This window comes from Pavona decussata, unplaced genomic scaffold, assembly GCF_977016875.1.
Source record: "Pavona decussata unplaced genomic scaffold, jaPavDecu1.1 SCAFFOLD_27, whole genome shotgun sequence".
NCBI lineage: Eukaryota > Metazoa > Cnidaria > Anthozoa > Scleractinia > Agariciidae > Pavona > Pavona decussata.
The window spans coordinates 159451-182775 of NW_028145450.1; the positions used below are offsets into that span (position 1 = coordinate 159451).

General features: G+C 38.1%; 1 protein-coding gene across 1 annotated transcript in view; it reads left to right on the forward strand.

The window, feature by feature from the left end:
- Nucleotides 1-23325, forward strand: part of LOC146485164 (uncharacterized) — a 428948-nt gene that overhangs the window by 96945 nt on the left and 308678 nt on the right. Inside the window, exons 8-10 of the mRNA XM_085103552.1 lie at nt 15015-15137; nt 16704-16826; nt 17650-17772. Coding sequence (XP_084959678.1) covers nt 15015-15137; nt 16704-16826; nt 17650-17772 — 369 coding nt within the window. The remainder of the gene's footprint in view (nt 1-15014; nt 15138-16703; nt 16827-17649; nt 17773-23325) is intronic.

The following is a 23325-nucleotide window of genomic DNA, read 5'->3' on the forward strand; positions in this document are numbered from 1 at the left end:
CAGGCTTCCCATCTCTTCCACTTTCTTGGAAAAAACTTTCCATAGTTTGCGGAAGACCAAAATGAATAAATTATTATCCTTCCAACACAATGAGAATCAAACCCCATTCCCAAAGATTGTGGCAAATAATATTCATTGTCAGTCTGTAGAGAATGAGACTGAGCCAAAAGTGCATTTTGAGGAATTTGGGGAGTAAGGTAGAACTGGTGATCCCCAAGCTTTCCACCCAAAAAGGCACCCCCAACTCCACACAGTACTAATGATGAGTAAATAATAGGCTGACAGGCTTAATTTTTGACATTGGTAGTGAAAAGTTCATCTGCTATGGGTGAAAATATGTAATCAAACTGGTCAACATTACTTTGTGTTAAGATAGGAGGGCCTTTGTAGTACTCCATAAATCTTTCATATTCAAACTTTGTATGATTGTAGTTTGGTTGTTTTTCTGTTGCTGTTGTTGTCATGACAACAATCTTCGCTGAAGGGAATACTGAGGAAAGTGTTCCTCGTTTGCTGTACTCTGAAGTTGTGCCTCCTGAACAAAGATGCAATTAATTAAGAAAAAACTGTAGTCATTCACTGGGATGTTGTTATTCTTTCCATTAGAATAAGACAATATAATTACCAGAAAATGGATAATGAGAAGGCTGAATAAAAAGGGATTCTCAAGTAACTAAGCCCTTTTTGACGCATGGGGTGGTGGAAGGACGAAGCATAAAAGAAGCTGCGATAATCACCAACAATATGGCTCTGTATTTATTAGCTTTTAACCTTTAAGCCTCAGTGTCAACATACAGTTTCTCCCTACTGGTCTCTACATTTCCATTTTTCATAGTAGCATTATAGGGAGGTTGTTGAAATATCAAGAAATTTCACCACTGGTGATCTCATGACCTCTCCTTGATTGTGTATTGATAAATATTAGGAGAAATTTTGATACTGATCACTACTGGGGCTTAAAGGTTCCAGGTTCACTGTTCTGATATTTTTTGTGTACTTGTGTGAAAAGTCCTTGAACATAATTTTGTGTTGCTGGTCTTAATATTAAGAAAAGTTAGGACCTGACATGGGTGCAAATATCAATACAAGAAATTTTTTTTTTGCTCAAGGAATTGGCATCAACAAGGAATTTTCATCCAAGACAGACACTGTTTTCAAAGTTTCTTTTCCCCACCACTTCTCTGCAGTGGGTTTGTGTCTGACAGTTTGATTAAATGTTGTTTCCTGGCTATGGAAGGCCATGGTTAAGGAATACTTAGGAATTCATGGTTACTGAAGATCAGCTTACTGTGAAGCTGTTGTTTTGCTGCAGAAATGGGTGACAGTTCATTAGAACACACAGACATGCACAGGAAAACAAATAGTGGAAATATTTTTTTTATTTGTTTTCTATTTATCTGCCATTTGCTACTTTTATGAGCCCAAAAGACCTTCACACCTTCCTATTATTATTGTTATTATTTTTTTTTTTGCTGAAATCAAGGATCCCATCAGAGGTGAGTGTCCAAGCACCAAGATAGCTGCTTTGGACATAAAGAACCTTGTATTATTCTTAGTGTATCATCCTCTATGCATGTACAAATAATGCAATGCTCAGTACAACAATTATTATTTAAGCAGCTCATTGTGCCTTGCAAATCAAATGCAGATAATGACCTTTGTTCTTCATATCAAGAGTCAAATGTTATTAGACTTGTGTATTATGTGGTTCTAATTTTCGAGTCTGTGGACTCCTATGTGTAAAATATTATTATAACCTTTATTAATTTGTCATCAAAGAAGCAGTCGAGGGGGCATGTCCCCTAAACTTAACATAAATTTCAGGTGAAAACTTTTCAAGTGTTATGTGATAAAGGTGAATCAAGAACCACTGAAATGGAAAGCTCATCACTACCAAATAAAACTCTAATGGGAAACTCATAGGGACTTGCTCTGTTTGCTCACATGTTGCAAGTAACCAAACATTCTTCAGATCCCAAATCCAGATGTGGTACCTCCATTTCCCAAAAGAAATTCAAACTTCCATTTTTGAGAAGAAAAAACCCCTTTAAAACAGCAAGGGTGTACTCGGTATTTTAATGTTGGACACAATTGGGCGCCTACCATTTACACGGACCGGTCTTTCTGGTTTGCTGGTATATAACCAAGACAGTAGCATGGTGTTAGGGCTAGGATGGTTCATGGTTCATTTATTTCACACTATTTACACAACATTAACATAGAAAGAAAAGTATTACAACAAATGATTACAAGATAAAAATAAATACAGTACAAATTATAAAATGTGTGTGGTGGTCAAAGTAGCAAAGGCTTTCTAGCTGACCACCACCTACTTTTAAGTAAACAAAGAAATGACTCTGAGCTTTATTGAGATATTAGAAAATGTAGGAAATGTTTGTAGGGCCTTGGATGTACAAGAGAGAATTACATTTGTGTAAATTAAGGTATGTTCGAGATATACTGAACCGAGCAAGAAATCTAAACAGGACAAGCTTAATAAAAGAAGAACAAAACAATAAATAAATAAAAACAAAAAAAAAAGCAAAAAAACAACATACAATGCGAAATTTAACACCAAGATGCCAATCAGTAACTCTATTGTGCCTCATCTACAACAACGACCACAAAATTTTTCTGATAAAGCTTCGACAACAAAAACTCTCTGCACTGTCTGTTGCTACCTTTACCTTGGGGTGCACAAAAATTATGTGACATTTCCCTGCCTGTAAATTACAGTATCTTCAATACAGTTACCATCTAAGGCGAAAACTGGTACAGCTTACTCCGGTTGACTTAAGTCTTTTTAATTGATCGTCGATAAGCACGTTGATCTTGAGTGGAGAAAGCACAATTACGATGGATTTGTTCTTGGAACAGTTTTCATTACAAAGATGGTCTAGATGGTCACAAAGGGTAGGAACTAATCTTAGTAAAAAAGTGATTTACCGCGCTTGTTGATTGCAATCTCTCCTGTTGCCTTTTTCGTTTTGGTTTAAGTTTCAAGTTTTGTTGTCCTCTCGACCGAAGAACGTTCCGAAGAGCACCCTCGAAAGCGAAAACCTCACCAGGAATGATCACAGTTACGAGTCGGCGGCCATTCAGCACGGTGGACAAAGGATGATGGGCAGGCCCGTATTCCGGGCCTCAAATCGAACTTTACCAGATCTCCCCCCCGCTTGACCGTGGGAGATCTGGGTACGAGATTAGCATTGAAGTTATTCTACCGAAGTTATTTCACGCTCGACATAAATACACAATTTTTCACGGGCGTGTTTAATGACTACATAAATACAGTTAAAAACAGAAAATGGAAAACTGAAAAATGGTTTCCGTAATGCCGTGCATCATTGCAATCAGTATCTCTTCTTCAAGAAAGTTTGAAAGCGAAACATTTCCAAATTTTCTGACCCAGGTTGTTAGTTTACTTTTCAGTTTGCGTCAAGTTAGGTAGTTGCCACCTGTTTAAAGTTTATTTAGAAAATGAAAATTGCACCGACATGACAAATAATATGTCAAAGTGGGCCACTTAGTCGCAGTCTGCATTTATTAACAACAAGAAAAGTAATTTTTCAAATCGTTAAAATTGGAATTCTTAAATAAATCGCGTACATACAGTTATTTTTTATTTCATTTCATTTATTTAATTTTTGTGTGCGTTTCAGAATTACAAGCTCTTTTTTAAAGCGGCAAAAGTCCCGGAACAAAGCAATTTATAAGAGCTTCAAATTTTATAAGGACAACCCAACTACAAAACAATTATAGGTCATTCATGTGACTAAAATAACAAACCTACCAGCTTATGTTTACGCCCATTTGAACTGTTTACAGAGTAAATTGCTTTTAGGGATCGATTAGGGTAAGAAAAAGAGACAGTTGTTATCTTCAAGTGTTTCTTTATTTGTCTTTTTTTGGTGTTTCGTTTGTAGAGCGCTTTTTGTTGATACAGGATTAAAGGAAATAAGAAGGAAATCTTGGGTCAAAATCGTCTTTCGCACATTTAGTCTTCCCGTATTTTGATGAAAGGCACCACTAATTAATTATTTATACAACTCCTAAAACGGTTCTTCCTACTACTCCGTATTCAAATAGGTCATGACGACGTCTATCAGAAGAACATTATTTGCATTTCTCTTTGCTGAAAAGAAAAATCCCACATATTTTTCAGAAAATTCCAGTTTTCTTGGAGACGATAACGAGCGTGCAATTTTTGTTGGTTTCCCGGGGACCGTCTATTTCAAACTGAAACTCCTTTTTTCTTCTTCAGCTATTAATGCAAATTTGTAATTTAAATTGCCCTGTCAGAAACGCCTCGACACTCTCAAAACACTTTCGGGCAAAGTTGATATAGAATTAGTGTCATTTGCATTTTTCAGTAATGATTGAAGCAAATTAAACTCCAAAAAATTGTCAAACGCCAGAGGAAGGCTGAAAAGGACTGGGACCGACTAAACGTTTGTTTTATCAAGGTTGATGGCGATTTTGCGATTCTCCAACCTTCTTTCGTATTTGAAATACAAGTTTCTTTACCAGACAGGACTTTATCAGTAATATTTTCGAAAGATAAACAGACAACATGTCTGCTTTATCCATAAGTTCAGCGCATATCTCTCATTTTCTAATTTACACCTTTTGCCTTTCATTATCAGGAAATGCATTTTCATTAGTGTTAAAAATTAAATCATTAAAGCGAATGAGTAATCATTGTATGAAAATAGACAAACGTTTTAATTTTCGCTGTCGTCAATAAGGCGTTTTACATAGAGAAGAACGTTCATTGATGCGAATATCAGTTCAATTTAATGGAAATAACAAACTTTTAAGAGAATGAACAAACATTAGACGCTTCTTAATGTTCTTTAACGAGGAAAAAAATTCATTACAACAGAGATACAGTCAACGTAACAATCAAACAAGTCTTAGCTCTATCCTTCAATCAACTCCCCATTCAAACATCGTGGTATATGTAAGTCTGCATAAACGTAAACCACGCTGCACATTTTCTGGCAATTATCGTGTTCACGTTTCTCCTTTTCTCGCGGGGATCTTCAAACGCCCTAACTATCCTTTCACGATGCTCAATTGGGATACGGTTTCGACGAACTCTGTGCTCCATTACTGCGAAACCAGTGTGCACATCTACAGCATCATTTTTAAATTTAAGCAGCCATATAAATCCGTTGGGAAATTAGTCAGAAACCACGTAACTAAAAATCTTTTGTAGTTGAAATTTTATTCGCGCAATGGAACGTTAACCTTAGGTTAATGAATTTTCATTCGCACTAAAGAATGTTGTTTTCGATAAAACGCTATTCTAATTGGCCTTAATGAATCTTCTTTTCGATGCAAAACTCCTTAATGACTCTGCCACAAATTGAAATGTTTCATTTCCTTGTTAAACTGATTATGCATTAATTTTATTGACCAATGTTTTCGCGCTAATGAAAATTTATTTCCTGATAATGAAAGGCAAAAGGTGTATTAGCATTTCGTGTTTTACAAACAGCGATCAACGAGAAGCCCGTTATTCGTTTTCGGAACTGCATACACTGTTTTGAGTATGTGAAAACGTGACACTGGGAGTGCATAGGCCGATAGTCTACACTGCATTTCTCAAGCTTCTAGATACTGTATAAAAATATATTCATTTTCTTTACCATTCTGATGTTCCGTTTTTTCGCTAACAGACAGTATTTCGTTTGACAGTATTCTGATGTTTGCTAAAGAAATACGTAAAACGTGCCATTTGGGGCGTCTACTGACGCACAAATGCCGGCTTCATATTAATTATACCTAATTAACCGATCGAATTGCATTCAGTTGTGACACCAACAAAACCTAACAAGACATTTTATATATTACCACATTCGGCAGGTGCTTTCAAACATCTAAACGATCTTTGTGAAGGAACTGAAATACAGCCCATAGCTTGGAAACTGAAACAGAAGATGGAGAAAGTTTCAGTACTTCGGAAAACGTTGATTTTTGTAGTGGCAGTCGTCGCCTCATATTCAGTTGCTCACGCTACCAAAGGTAGAGGGTTTTCCTACGTTTTATTTTTAATTTTTTTCTCTGTGGACTTTAACAACATGTGTATCCCGATAAAACGGAAGACTTTTGCACTATTAGGGGTATCGAATGGTCTTTGCGAGCATTTGCCAGCATGCGAGCAGTGTGTTTATTTTTCCGAGCACGAGCAGTTGACAAATTTTTCTTGCAAGCAGCGAGCACTTTAGAAAATACAGATGGCGAGCGTCTTTAGAAAAATATAGATGGCGAGCAGCGAACACTTCGAGTACTTCGTAAATTTTCCGCTAGCTGGAATCTCTCTTTTATTTAAAATAAGATTCGTTGTTTTGCGCCAAGTAATAGCTAATAATCTGGCTGACACCTCCAAAACAGAACAATAGTCACTGGCTGAACTCAGTTGAAGAAAGACTGAAGCCAGAGGTAAGGATGTTTCAACCTTTTTGTTTTAACCATATGATAACTGATTGATCGCTTATAGGATTAACGAAATTTCGAGCAATGGAGCACATGTTAACGAGAATGCGAGCATGTGAACAGTTGCAAAAATTTTACGAGCACGAGCAAGCAAGCACCCGTGTAACTTTTGCTAGCAATTCGAGCAGAGGCCAAATTTTGCAAACGCTTTTAAATTGAATGAGACCATTCGATACCCCTACTATTAATGCTTTTGTTTTTCGTACTAGTGTTTCGCCAACTGTAATTTTTTTTTCTAAATTGAAACAATCATATTCTTTTATTTTAGAGATTGTAGCTAACAAAGGGATCAGCCGTGGAGGCCCAAGCCGTCCTATAGGTTATGCCAACTTTAAGGCGCACAAATTCTCCTACCTGAACATAACAATTCTTGGTGAGAGTCTCGTTGAGCGGGGTTCTGTCTGCGCTCTGGCCTGTTTGGAAACCGCGCCGTGCTTCTCTTTTAACTTGGCTGCCTTCCCTGATATCAGCACCGGAAAACTTTGGTGTGAGCTGCTCCCATCGGACAAGTACAACAACTCGGAAAAGTTCGTGCACAGTAATTCCTTTCATCATTTCAGTATCGCGGTAAGTTAAGTTCCTAATTTAGGATGATAACGGTTATGTTATTAACTGTTAATTTTGTAACGAGACAACCATTTTTGTTCTTGCCTTATATCTAGCTAAAAGAAGACTGCACGACAAAATTTTTCAAAGTTTTTCACGTTTTTTATCCTCAGCTGTGATGCGGATGAATTTCTTACCATTTTGTAAAATTTCTTAAGCGGGTGATCAAGTTCTCTAAAGTGTTAGGTTACCGTTCAATCTTAAAAACTGTTGGGAACAATTCATTTCGTACAGTCCAGTTTAAGTGTGATGTTTTGTGTGAATTTCAAAACTAAAGGAACATCCTTTCCAATGAGTATATAAGCGAGCGAATTTCTTTTACGAAGACATAACGTTTGCACCTTGTAAAATAGAAGCGATAGCTGTTGTCTCCCTCTGTCGGTCTCGAAAGACAAAGGACTGCGCCAGAAATGTTAGTTCACTGTTTAGAAAATTGGTCGAAATAAGACAAATATCGATGGGGTTATTTCTTGAACTCATTGACACCGTCGATCTATCGCGTAAGTCCGTTGCACGGACAAAGAGCTGGCCATCTGAAGACTCCTTTAAAATTAAAGGGATGACTGACATATAACACGAGAAAACAAGAACGAGTCGCCTAAGATGAAACGTGCGAAGTTGCACATGAATACTATTCGTATTAGGAGTCTTTCAGAACATTTTGTAAACACAATGCAACTTTCCAGCAAAGCCAAAGTGATTCTTTACTACGTTTTCACTCTTTGCGAGGGGAAAGTGGCGAAGCGAAAACATTGCGAACGGGCACCAAAAAAGACAAAACTGCTTATCACAAACAGAAGCAGAAGAGAAATCCATCCCTTTATTTTCTACAACCAGAAATTATAGTCCTTTTTTATTCCTATCAAGAAATACATCTTCGACCGTAAATTGCTCCAATTGAACATGATAATAACCAGCAAGAGTTGCGTCTTAAAGGGGCGCTGTCACCTGCTGTTAGTGTCAGTTTGAATAGCGAAAAAACATATTTGTATCGATGGGGACATTAAAATTATTATAATGGTTCAATTAGCAACCCTACTAGGGCAGAGAAACTATTATCAATCACTTTTGCCTGCGGATGACTGCGATGGAAACGGATTGCAACTTGAAAAAGTTGGCCATTTTTTTCAAGTTCCTGCTACGAATTTTGGAGAAATTGCCAGAAAGTGATTCTAGTTTGTTCAGTCCCCGGAAAAACTATTTTATATTTTCCTCCCGCTGCTCTAAGAGCGATTTCACGTTAAAGAAGGGGTTCTTTGTCAAATATTTGAGCTGTTTTGGCCAACATACAGAAATATCTCCGTGACAGTTCCCCTTTAATGTAAAATGTACAGCAGCTGAAAATAATTTAAGCAACTCATGGCACCGCCTCGACTTACGTCAACACAAGCAAACAATGAAGATTCGAACCGAGGAGCGGACAAGCAGTAAACAAACCAAGATCCCAAACCATTTGAACACAACACGAAAATTGAATTTTATTCGAACAGTCTTCGAGCTTCGGGTTGAAACTAGCCGCTTTGCTCTTTCCCGAGCAATAAGTCGTTCTCTTTCGGCCCACACTTAAGTCACGCTTGTGTAACAGTAGAACACAATTGATGCAACTAATTATGTTGGCGTTCTTCAGTTTGACGGTTTTTCGACGAGTACGGCTTATAATGAACTCAGGAAACAAAAGACGGCTTTGAAGGAGAGGAATTAAGGAGCCTGAAAAGGATATATCACTTTCCCGTACCCTCGTCTGAGCACGGCAACGAGACCAATCGTGAATCGGGAACAGACCAGAACCACAGAAAGTGTCTGCAGTCCGCTAACAGGGAAATTTAGTCGGGGATAAATCCAAATATACAGTTGAGCGTCCACGGGGAATAGACCTGATGACAATTATCTGCACGTCCAAATCTGGGCTGACGTCTGTAAAGGCCATAACGCCTAATACCTTCGAGGTCTTTAACTGGCCATGATCATGGTCATGGAAAAGCGTTCACGACACGGAAAATCAAGAAATAAAGCAGCCGGACAAAGTCTTCAGTCCTCGCGTCCTTTTTTCCTCCACAAATTAGCATAGAGTGTGGCCCACGTGGGAAGGTCATGGCATTGAAAACTGCTCCTTTATCATGATTACCTTTTGAAAGAAGCAGGCCAATTCTTCGCTGAAACAAGTACTAGCAACGTGAAGAGCGAAGATTGAAAAGGTGATGCCGGCGATAAACTTCGCGATGTAAAATGGCTCCAAGTTGAGAGTATCGCGTGAGAAAAAAGGTTATGACAATGCGTACGGTGAAAGAAATTCCGAGACATGTTTCTTAGTACAAGTTCTGTGCACTAAACGATGGCAATGAAGGCGCAATGGCACCAGGCCAATAATTTATGGATTTAGTGGTAAAAACCTCTGTGCTTCAATTTTCTTGACGAATTGCATATCGTCGATTGCCTGATCGTCAGGGAAAAGACTTGTAATCCCAAGAGCGTATATGGCACGTAAACCCAAAGATTCGCTCATTTTCCTTCTAGAACATATACATCTACAAGGACAGGGCACGACCTCTGCGCGAGACTTTTGTGCCTGAGAGGCGGCAGATTTTAAAATAGTCCTAATTGTCCAGCTCACAAATTACGCTCCTCTTGAAAGACCCAAAAGTTGAATCTGAAGCCAGATCGGCAGGCAAGTCATTGACCTAATGCACCTGATACCGAAGGCCTGGACAAACTTAATGAGCTCACTACGATTCCTCAGAACAGCCATATTCAGCTCACCTGAGAAATCGATTTACCTGATATTTTCATGGACTTCTGCCGCGATTCCTAACCATTCCCAATCTTGTCAAGTCCATCACAGCTTTTTTTTTTTTAAATATGAACATTGTTTGTCTTAGACAGTTGAATAACATACCTAGAAGCGATAACACCCCCGACCCCATAGTTGTTAATAATGTGTCTCTAGTAAACAGAACTGAGACATTGCCAGGCATCTCTAATGATAATATTCTTTCCCTGAAATCGTGATCCATCCCAAATATTACAAACAGACCAAAAGCGAACTTCTACTCTATGAGTGCTAACTGAGAAACGGCGGGTTGCACAGGAAATTTCAAACACAGACCAATTTATTGGAACAAACTCAAAAATGACATGCCTGCCGCTACTGAACAACATACCCGAGGGGCCTTGGGAGAATAATGTATCCGATCTGTTTTACTATAAAAGATATCCGTGTCACCACTGTTTGCAGAACATAGGACTTTTGGAGGATTCCTTTCTCTATGTTACAACATCGATAGTGGCGAAAAAGTAGCTGAGATAGACGATAACATCTAACTAGTATTTACGAAAAGTATATATGAAGATGAAGTCTCATTTACAAGGACATCCGAAGGCTTAACACACACGGCGCGCATAACTATTCACTATTAGCTGGCGATTCATACAACACGTGCACGTGTTCTCATTTATATGAAACATCGGACTACAGTAATGATCGTTTACTAACTACTAAGAAGCCTAAATACTGTATTTTTCTTATCTTCAAAGCCGGTAGCAATAAAGTAACTTATTATGATTATTATTATGATTATTATTATTATTATTATTATTATTATTATTATTATTATTATTATTATTATTATTATTATTACTATTATTATTATTACTATTATTATTATTATTGCATTTGCAGTCACCTTGCAGCAGTTGGCCTTGTAAGAACAATGGCAAGTGTGTTTCACGGTACGAGGAAAACAGCTACGTATGTGATTGCAAGAAAGGATTCACGGGAAAGAACTGCGAAAAAGGCAAGAACCATTGATGTTGTATTGAAATTTCTGCCTGCAATAGAAGGCCTATGCAGTTCCAATGAGATCGATTTTGTAGCCGTTCTAGAGCTCCGATCTGAATTGAGAATCCGTTTAGAAGACAGCTTTATTTTACTACTTTAGGCATTTCGCCACAGACAAAAAAAAAACAAGATCAGACACATAATATCACCGACTGAGAAAAAGAACATCCGAATGCAGTGTATCTAGAATTCTACTAATTTGAAGCTCATAGAACTGAAACAAATAGAAACAAAGTAACAATGGAAATCATTGACATAGTAAACAAGTAATCTTTTGTTGAAAAAAAGTTGATTAGCGAGGAAATCTTGGAGAAAAATAGTCTAAAACTGACCGACGGACTGACCAACCAACCAACCAGCCATCCAACCAACCAACCAATCAATAAATCATTCAACCAACCGACCCAAAACAACTAACCAACCAAAACAACGCACTATAACCAATTCAATCAAACAACCAACGAATGAAGCAAGCAATCGGATAACCGAACCAACTAAACGAAACCAACTGCTCAACCAACCAGCTAAAAAATGAACAAACCAACCAAACAAACAAACAAACAAATAAGCAAGCAAGCAAGCTCAAACTACCCAAACCAACCAACAAACAAAGCATCCAACCGACAAAACCAACCAAACCAACAAACCAACCAATCAACCAAACTAAGCAAGCTACCAACCGACTGAACAAACAAACTACAATCCAAACGACAAAACCAACCAAACCAATCAACCAATTAAACCAACCAACTCGACCAGTCTACAAATCAAGCGACCTACAGAAAAAACCAAGCAACTAACCAACCAATCAACAGAACAAAACTATCAACCAACATAACAAACCTACCAACCAACCAAAAAAACAACCAACCAACCAACCAACCAAACCAAACAAACAATCAAGCAAACAACCAACCAACTAATCAACTAAACCAACCAACCAACCAACAGAATAAACAAACAAACCATCCAATCGACAAAACGAACCAACCAATCAACCAACCAAACCAACAACAAACCAACCAACCAACCAGCCAACTAAACCAACAAACCAAACCAACTAACCAATCAACCAACCAACAATTCAACCAACCAACAAACAAGCCCACAACCAACCAACCAACTAACCAGACAACCAAACCAAACAAACCAACAACCAACAAAACCAAACAAACCGACAACCAACCAAACCAACAAACAACCAAACCAACAACCAACAACCAACAAACCAACCAACCAACCAAACCAACAACAAACCAACCAACCGACCAACCAACCAACCAAACAAACCAACAGCAAACCAACCAACCAACTAAACCAACAAACCAAACCAACCAACAAACAAGCCCACAACCAACCAACCAACCAGATAACCAAACCAAACAAACCAACAACCAATAACACCAAACAAACCGACAACCAACCAAACCAACAAACAAATCCAACCAACCAACCAAAACAACAAAGTGCTAAACCAACCAAACCAACCAACCTACAAACCAAACAAACAAACAACCAACTAAATCAACAACAAAACCAACCAACCAGACAAACAAACAAAACAAAACAACAAACAACTAAACCAATCAAACCAACCAACCAACAAACCAAACAAACTACTAACCAACCAACCAAAAAACAAACCAAACCACCAACCAACCAACCAAACCAACAATCAGCCAACCAACCTACCAACCAAACTAACAAACAACCAACCAACCAACCAACCAACCGAACCAACAACCAACAAACCAAATCAACAACCAACCAAACCAACAAACAACCAACCAACAAAACAACCAAACCAAACCAATAACCAACCAGACAGCCAATCAACCAACCAATCAACCAAACCAATCACCAATCAACAAACCAGCCAACATATCAACAAACCAAACAAACTAACGAACCAACCAACAAACCAACAAACAAACCAACCAACCTACTAACCAATCAACCAACCAACAAAACCAAAAGCCAACCAACAACCAACCAACAAACCAACCAAAAAATCAACAAAACCAAAAACCAACCAACCAATCTACCAACAAACCAACCAACAACGAACAAAACAACCAACCAACAAAACCATCCAACCAACCAACCAACCAACCAACCAACGAGCAAACCAACCAGCCTAGCAACCAACGAACCAAACCAACAGCAAACCAACAAACCCAACAACCAACCAAGAAGCCAACAAACCAACCAATCAACCAACCAACCAAACCAACGAACGTACTAACCAACAAACTGACTAAATTAACAACCAGCCAAATAAACCAACAACCAACAAACCAACCAACTAAACGTACAACGAGCCAACCAACCAACCAATAACTAACAAAACCAACAAACCAACCAACCTACCAACAAAACCAACAAACAACCAACCAAACCAACAAACAAAACCAACAATTAACTAACCAAACCAACCAACAAAACCAACAACCAACGAACCTAACCAACAACCAAAATACCAGCGAACCAACCAACCAACCAAATTAACAAACAACCAACCAACCAACCAAACCAACAAACAAAACCAACAATTAACCAACCAAACCAACCAACCAACCAAAATACCAGCGAACCAACCAACCAACCAACCAAACCAACAAACAAAACCAACAATTAACCAACCAAACCAGCCAAGCAACCAAAATACCAGCGAACCATCCAACCAACCAACCAAATTAACAAACAACCAACTAACCAAACCAACAAACCAAACCAAAAACCAACCAACCAACCAAACCAACAAACGATCAATCAAAACAACAAATCTACCAACAAACCAAACCAACCAAACCAATAACCAACAAACAAACAAACCAACCAACCAAACCAACCAACCAACCAACTAACCAACAAACCGATCAACGAACCTACAACGAGCCAACCAACCAACCAATAACTAACAAAACCAACAAACCAACCTACCTACCAACCAAGCCAACAAACAACCCACCAAAACAACAAATCTACCAACAAACCAACCAACCAAACCAATAACCAACGAACAAACAAACCAACCTACAAACCAAACAACAATCCAACCAACCAACCAACTAACCAACAACAAACAAACCAACCAACCAGCCAAACCAAAAACCAACCAACCTACCAACCAACAAACTATCCAACCAACCATCCAACCAAACTAACAACCAACCAAGGAACCATTAAACCTACCAACAAACCAACAAACCAACCAAACCAACAACCAACAAACCAACCAACCAACAACCAACAAACAAACCAACCAACAAACCAACCAATAAAACCAAACCAACAAACAACCAACCAACAAAACCACAAAGAACCAACCCGCCAAACTAAGAAACCAACCCAATAACCAACTAACCAACTAACCAAACCAACAACCAAACAACCAACCACAGTAACAAACAACCAACCAACCAAACCGTCAAACTAAACCAACAACCAACCGAAAAACTAACCAACCAACAAACCAAACCAACCAACCAACCAACCAACAAACCAACTAACCTACCAACCAACCAACAAACCAACCAATCAACCAAAGCAACAACCAACTAAGAAACCAACCAACCTATCAACCAACCAACAAACCAACCAACAAAATAACCAACAAAGCAACCAAACCAACAAACAAACCAACCTAGCAACCAACCAACCAACCAGCCAAACTACCGACGAAACAAAAAAAGGTTACTGACTTAAAACGTCATTTTTCAAAACTTACTTTACCTAATATTACTTGTCAAAACACATCTCCGCAACCTTTTAAGTCATTTTCGGAAAAAGTGTGTTAAAGAGAGGGTCAAACGACTGTAAAGAGATCAGGTGCTAATTACAAAAACTCCCTCAGGAAATCTGAGATAGGGCTTGGCATTACTTCCCACTGTCCACCTGAGTGCTAGAGCTAATACATTCTCAACCTTCAATCTAATTTTTAGGTACCGCTATCACACGTACTGTTTCTTTAATGTTGTTGGATATACTGCTGCTGGGGATGGGCCCGCAGATACTGGAGGTATTTTGTTAAATCTTTTTCTTTTTTATCATCCTTTTCACCTTATTTCAGATATAGATGAATGCGTGACAGGAAGACATAACTGCAGTAAAGACACCGTGTGTAATAACACCAAAGGAGGATTCAATTGCAAGTGCAAAGCTGGATTTACAGGAGACGGACACAACTGTTCAGGTAAAGATTGTATGATTTTTTTTTATTGTTGGTTTGTTTGTTAGTTGGAACTATGTTCTTTACTTGAGGCTTTAATTTCAGGCCATAAGAGATTACTTCAACGTATGTGAACGCGAACGAGGAGACACAAGCTTCATAATCTTTAAATACTGACGGAACTACCAGCCTAGTCCTATGATCACACTAGAGTTCATATGAAGTGGGCGTGTTACGTCTAATAAGTTTATACATGAGAATGATATATTATTCGGTAATGACACAGGCACAGTCGCAAAAAGAAATTTCGAGTGCTCCTATCAGGAGTTGAACCCAAGACTTTCTGATTACTAGTTCGGACGCTCTACCACTGAGCTACAGGAGACTCGTGGGAGCTAAGGCCATTAAACAAAAGTTCATGGGACAAATATCCTGCAGGAGTTTCGCCTAACCAAGACAAACCAAGAAATCTTTCTCTCTAAACTTTTCCCTAGACAAAGAGTGAGGCTTTTCCTACTAAAAAACACCATAGCAAGTACTTTTGAATTCCGAGTGTCTTTAAATTAACAGATATTACAATTCTGCAGTCCATCCGGTCTATTTTTTCGATTCAAGGCCTGCACCTGTTTTGTTTGTACTAATGAAGAAGCTTTTTGTTTCATGCTTTTTTATATTAAGTTTAAATGCGCAGAGAATTAGCTAACATTTAAAATTGTGCGAAGAAAGAAAACACAACTGCAGTGCGAATGCTGTTTTTAACGACACCAACGGATCGTACAATTTCACATGCAGGCCAGGATACATTTGGGACGGGAAAAACTACACAAGTAAAGTCTCAGGCCTTTGGTCTCTTAACCTACCGGCCTTTTACAAATATATACCTTCGTCTTACCCGTTACACAATGCGGCTTACTGGATAGCACTCCTCGGTTGTTTGTTGTCCCAGATATTTTAATCGTTCGTATGTATAAGATATCCTATGATTTCCTATACAGCGCAAGGTTAATATTATGACAAAGTATTTAAAAAGGTCCTGCTCGAGACCAATTACGTTTTCTATGTAGCGCACTTGAAAGGTTTCTAATATTTCATGTCAAATAGTTTCTAAACTTTTCACGATGATCATGGCTAAAAACCAAGGAAATTGTACACTGAGAAACGTCAAATATGATGGGACTCGGTACGTTTTGAAATGTTCATTTTAAAAGGTTTGACTTAGGTTCTAAAACGCCTTTATCCAAAAATTACTTTACCTAATATTACTTGTCAAAACACATCTCTGCAACATTTCATGTCATTTCCAGAAAGAGTGTGTTAAAGAGACGGTCAAACGACTGCTAAAAATATCAGGTGCTAATTACAAAAGCTCCCTCAGAAAATCTGAGATAGGGCTTGGCATTACTTCCCACGGTCCACCCAAGTGCTACAGCTAATACATTCCAGCTCAACCTTGAATGTAATTGTTAGGTATTGCTATCACACGTAACGTTTCTTTAATGTTGTTGGAGTTGCTGTCGTTGGGGATGGGCCCACAGGTACTGAGTGTATTTCGTTAAATCTTTTTTGATCATCCTTTTCACCTCATTTTAGATATAGATGAATGCGTGACAGGAACACACAACTGCGGTAATGATACCGTGTGTAACAACACCAAAGGAGGATTCAATTGCACGTGCAAAGCTGGATTCACAGGAGACGGACACAACTGTACAGGTAAAGGTTGCATGATTTGTTTGTTTTTCTGGTTTATTCATTGGATGGAACTATGTTCTTTACTTGAGGCTTTAATCTCAGGCCATAAGAGTTTACCTCAACGTATGTGAAAGTGAACAAGGAGGCATAGGCGTCATAATCTTTAGATGCTGACGGAACTACCAACCTAATCCTATGATCACACTAGAGTTGTATCTATTAGATATCCTATGATTTCCTATACAGCGCAAGGTTAATATTATGACTGAGTGTTAAAGAAGGTCCTGCTTTAGACCAATAACGTTTTCTATGTAGCGCAGTTGAAAGGTTTCTAATATTTCATGTCAAATAGTTTCTAAACTTTTCACGACGATCATGGCTAAAAACCAAGGAAATTGTACACTGAGAAACGTCAAATATGATGGGACTCGGTACGTTTTGAACTGTTCATTTTAAAGAGTTTGACTTAGGTTCTAAAACGCCTTTTTCCAAAAATTACTTTACCTAATATTAGTGTCAAAACACATCTCTGCAACCTTTCAAGTCATTTCCAGAAAAAGTGTGTTAAAGAGACGGTCAAACGACTGCTAAAAATATCAGGTGCTAATTACAAAAACTCCCTCAGGAAATCTAAGATAGGGCTTGGAATTACTTCCCACTGTTCAAACGAGTGCTACTGCTAATACATTCTCAACCTTAAATGTAATTTTTAGGTACCGGTATCACACGTAATGTTTCTTTTTTTTTTAATGTTGTTGGATTTGCTGTCGTTGGGGATGGGCCCACAGGTACTGGAGGTATTTCCGTAAATCTCTTTTTTATTATCCTTTTCACCTCATTTCAGATATAGATGAATGCGTGACAGGAACACACAACTGCGGTAATGATACCTTGTGTAACAACACCAAAGGAGGATTCAATTGCACGTGCATAGCTGTATTCACAGGAGACGGACACGACTTTACAGGTAAAGGTTGCATGATTTGTTTCATTGTTGGTTTGTTTGTCGGTTAAAACTATGTTCTTTACTCGAGGCTTGATGATTGTCATAAAACATCGCTTCTGAAAAATTCATGAATTGGAAATTTTTTACACTACGAAAAGGATTTTAAGAAAAAAAAATGGAGGGATGAAAAACGTCCAGTCGTGTTTTGAACTTTCCATACATTTCCCGGTATTTTTTTTCCGCGAACTATTTTTAGTAGCAGTTCACGGCTGGTTCGGTATACAGAAAAGTGTATGGAAAGTTCAAAACACGACTGGACGCTTTCTGGCACAGCTACTTCCCCCATTTTTTTCTTAAAATCCTTTTCCTAGTGCTAAAAGTTTCCAATTAATGAATTTTTATTAAGCGATGTTTAATGTCAAATTTTTAGACATCGGATTTACATACAAACAATCAAGCCTGTTCGCGTACTCGTCAAAATGGCGTCGAAAACCGTGATAAGGCCTATGCTGACGGAACTACCAACCTAATCCTATGATCACACTAGAGTTCATATTAAGTGGGTGTTTTACGTGTAATAAGTTTATACATGAGCATGATATATTATTCGGTAATGACACAGGCAAACTCGCAAAAAGAAATTCCGAGTTCTCTTCTCAGGGGTCAAACCCAAGACCTTCCGATTAGTAGTTCGGATGCTCTACCACTGAGCTACAGGAGACTCATGGGAGCTAAGGCAATTAAACAAGGCTCATGGGACAAACATCCTGCATACTGCTATGATTGGAATGTCAATGAGTGGCATATGCGCAATGAAAGGAAATGTGATGTAGATTTTAAGCCTGGTGAACAAATGTGATACTAAACAGCTAGGAAAGTGATTGAACGATGCGGTGATTTATAAATATATAATTACAGATCCTTACTTAACTGTTTAACTTAAGTGACTATCTCTGCACTCAAACGTTGTTTATCTGACAGACCAACCAATTTCTTAACAGACTAAATCACCTCTGCTTACTGACCAACCTTTTGACTGACTGACTAAGATTGGTTTTATAGTCCACTTGACTAACTGAGCTTAGTTAAACGATCTAACTAACAGACTAACTAACTAACTAACTAACTAACTAACTAACTAACTAACTAACTAACTAACTAGCTAACTAGCTAACTAACTAACTAACTAACTAACTAACTAACTAACTAACTAATTAAATTATGAAACGCAACATGTAAACAATAAAGTCATAACATTTTTTCGGCAGAACTCAACGAGTGTGGCAGTAGCCCCTGTCTCAATAATGGGACGTGTAAGGATAAAATAAATGGATTTAACTGCAGCTGTCCAGCTGGTTTTGTGGCAAATTTTAAGTCAATTTCAGATAACAACGAATATGAAAGAAACCCTTGAATAACAGAACTCGTGTCGTTGTAAGAAATAGCTTTAACTTCAACTTTACACGAACAAACCTGAAGAATGAGTTATTTACAATGAAATCTTGCAAAGGAACTTTGATTTTTGTAACTTGATCTAGTACCCGGTTCCAAAATTAAACGAAATAGCGAACGTTAGTTTAGGTGCAAGAATAAAAAATTGGACTAGGTTCAGAAAGGAAAGTGTTAATTTGTGAGTTGTGTGTTGTGAATTGTAACTGAGTTGCAAAGCGCGAGTTGCGCCGTGGTTGGAAGTTGCCGGTTGCCAAACCTGGAAAATGAAAATTTCTAGATATATACATAAAAGTTAAGGATCGCAAAGACGTCAAAACGGACATTTCAGAAAAATAAATAACCCCGGGGGTGAGGGGGGGGGGGTTACTTTTATTTTTCATTGAGTTTGGCTTTTTGCATTCAGAAGGTTATTTTTTGAGAGAAAAGAACTGTTAGAGATCTATGTCATTGCTTTTCTTTTATAAATTTGAGAGAGGTAAAACATTAGACAAATCCTGCTAGTTTTCTTTTAGTACCTTTTAAGGGTGAAATTTACTTAAAAAAAAAAAAGCACGGCCACAAAATTAGGCTCTTACCTTTAGGATACTGGTTGCTCTTAGAATAAACAACAGATAATTTCAACCGTATCTAAGGTATTTATCGGAAAGGAGTTGCGCCTAACCAAGACAAACCGACCAATCTTTCTCTCTAAACTTTTCCCTAGACAAAGAGTTAGGTTTCGGCTATCAAAGAACCTCATAGAAAGTACTTTTAAATTCTGTATTTCTGTAAATTAACAGATATTACAATTGGTATATTACATTCTACATTTTTAAGTGTCCATCCGGTATATATTTTTCGATTCAAGGCCTGCACCTGTTTCGCTTGGATGAGTGAAGAGGCTTTTTCGGTTGTTTGTTGTCTCAGATATTTTAATCGTTTGCATGTACAGTAGAACCCCGTAACTCGAACTCTGAAGGGAAACGAAAAACTGTTCGAATTAGCGGGGTTTCGAGTTATCGGGGTCGATTAAAATATTCAGTTTTCCAGGTTTATAATTAACAGTCTATTGATTTTCAGCACTTCGGTATACAATACAGTGCAAATTAAACTTATTTCACGAGAAACTAATACATTTTTTAACAATTGTAACGATTATGCATTCTTACGACAATGCAATTTATACACACAATTTATGTTCCCTTTTGCGTCGGTGTCGTTCTATTATCCGTAAAGTTCTTATTGCTTAGGCACACACGATAAGAACAGCTAATGCGATATCTCAATGGGCATCCGTTGCGAGTTATAAGAACCAGAAATTCGAGTTACCGTGGTAAATTTTGATCAATGGAAACGAAATTTAGTTCGAGTAAACGGGGATTTCGAGTTATCCGAGTTCGAGTTAACCGAGTAAAAGTGACTGAAAAGTTGGGTCAAATCGAAGCGAATTGAGACTCAGTTGGAGTTAGCGCGCGCGGGGGAGTTCGAGTTACTGGGGTTCTACTGTATTAGAAATCCTATGATTTCCTATACAGCGCAAGGTTAACATTATGACTGAGTATTAAAGAAGGTCCTGCTCGAGACCAATAACGTTTTCTATGTAGCAAAGTTTGATGCTTTCTAATATTTCATGTCAAATATAGTTTCTGAATTTTTCACGATGGCCATGGCCAGAAACCAAGGAAATTGTACACTGAGAAACCTCAAATATGATGAGACTCGGTACGTTTTAAATTGTTCATTTTAAAAGGTTTAACTTAGGTTCTAAAACGCTTTTTTCCAAAAATTACTTTACCTAATATTACTTGTAAAAAAACACATCTCCACAACCTTTCAAGTCATTTCCAGAAAAAGTGTGTTAAAGAGACGGTCAAACGACTGCTAAAAAAATCAGTTGCTGATTACAAAAACTCAATCAGGAAATCTGAGATTGGGCTTGGAATTACTTCCCACTGTCAACCCGAGTGCTACAGCTAATACATTTTGGCTCAACCTTAAATGGAGTTTTTAGGTACCGCTATCACACTTAATGTTTCTTTAATGTTGTTGGATTTGCTGTCGTTTGGGATGGGCCCACAGGTACTAGAAGTATTTCGTGAAATTTATTATCCTTTTCACCTCATTTCAGATATAGGTGAATGCGTGACAAAGTATTAAATGAAAACCATTCATTCGCTCGAAACTGAGACGAGGAGCCTAGTTTTTTCTATTGTAAAATGACAATTGAAGATATACCGAAGTAAAAGGGGCCCCTTTGGAAGCCAAGTTATCTAAAACATGTGTCAGTGAAAGGCATCTTTAAATGTTTTCAAAATTATATAATTGCGAGTTTTAAAAGTGTCAATGAAGAATAAAATCATTTAGTCACTTGTTTCTACTCTTTTTTTTTACCGGGAAAAATGTTCACTCCATAGCTCGTTGCAATTTTTGTCTTCTCTGGAATCGCCCTGACAAGTAATTATCCGAAAATCCTTTTTCACAGACTCTTCGAAAAGGAGACGAAGCCGCTGTCATTTTGTTGACAACTGCACACTGATAGGCTACTCACTGTCTACAACAGAATAGATAGTGAGTAGCGTAGTCAATAAGAGAGCAGCATTCGTGATAGAACGCTAGTAGATTTATACTAATTTTCGATAGACGGCTCGCCCTGAGTGCACATGTGACAAGAATTCCCGAACCTCACAAGCAAACCAGCTAGAAAGAAACAATTCATACCGAATTTCTATGTGAACTAGATTAGTCAGCGAGTTATGTTGAAAATATTAGGTGGCTTTCTTTCCTTTCATATCGTCTTTAATTATAGTTGGCAACTGTCAGACAATATGAACTTCGTCAAAAGCTCAAATAAAAGTTTTAACACGAATTTTCCGGGAACTCCTTTCAAAAACCATTACACATCTTTACTTATGTGATTAGTGCATCGTCACTCTTAATAATGTATGCTATTTTGTTTTAGCTGGTTTAGCAAGTTCAGTCATCCTAAGAAAGAACAACACATACCTGACAGCATTAAACACCTGGCTAAAGCCCGTTGTTCAATGTAAGTCATCTGCCTGGAAGCGATGTTGGCACGCGTCTGTTGATGGTTGGGCTGCATTTACCTTTCACTCCGGGTGCGATAACAAGGGTCCTACTGTGACGATAATAAAGGTCGGCCAGTACATATTTGGAGGATACGCCAGTATCTTATGGAGTAAGTGACTTTATTTAGCTTACTTTATATCAAGTTAGTATTTTAAATGCGCAGTAGTTTTCCGGGGATTAGAATAAGAGTGTGAAGTGGAGTTAACTCCTGGTGGTGTCCTTACCTTATTTGGAGTGATTATAAATCCAAAAGAGGTATACTCAACCTTGTATTGGGGCGCGTTTTTTTATTGACAATTCTGGAATGTGAATGGACAGAATGTAAAATGCGCGCGTTTTTCTATTCCGCATTCTTATTCCGGAATGGACAGAATGCCATTCCATCCATTCTGCTCCCTGGGGCAGAATGAACAGAATGTTGTGAATGAAATCCAAGATGGCGGACGGCGAGATGAGCGCTGCGGATTCAAATACGTCTCTACAAGGGAAAAAATCAGGTTACACTTTTGGACAAAATGAAACATTGCTTCTAATTTAATTGTACCAAAAGTACAAGGAAAATTGCTGCGATAACGGCTGCAATGGCAGCCTTTTCATCGGCCGCCATATTAGTTACGCAATGTTTACTCGGCCAGGACCGACGGGGGTTTTTTTATGCAGACAATCCGAATTATTCCTAGCATTCCGTACCAACCATTCTTATTCCAGAATTGTAGATAAAAAAACGCGCCCTTGGAGTTGACGTTTACTCGATAAATAGAACGAACTTTACTTGAGGTATATAATTGAGAAATGGGCTCCGTCATAATCTATATTTTAATCAAGACTAAGATCACCGATGTTAAAAATTAATACGGTAACTCTTAAAAACATCATTTTTAGGCCAGCGACACACCTGACAATTATGATATTACACGCTGATCGCGGCGAATTTGATCGCCAGCGAAAATCGCAAGCAATTTACGCCACCGATTAATGCGGACACACCTGGCGATTTTTTTCGCCGATGGCGGCGATGTGGCAATTTTGAAAAGTCAGGTGATAAAATCGCCCAAC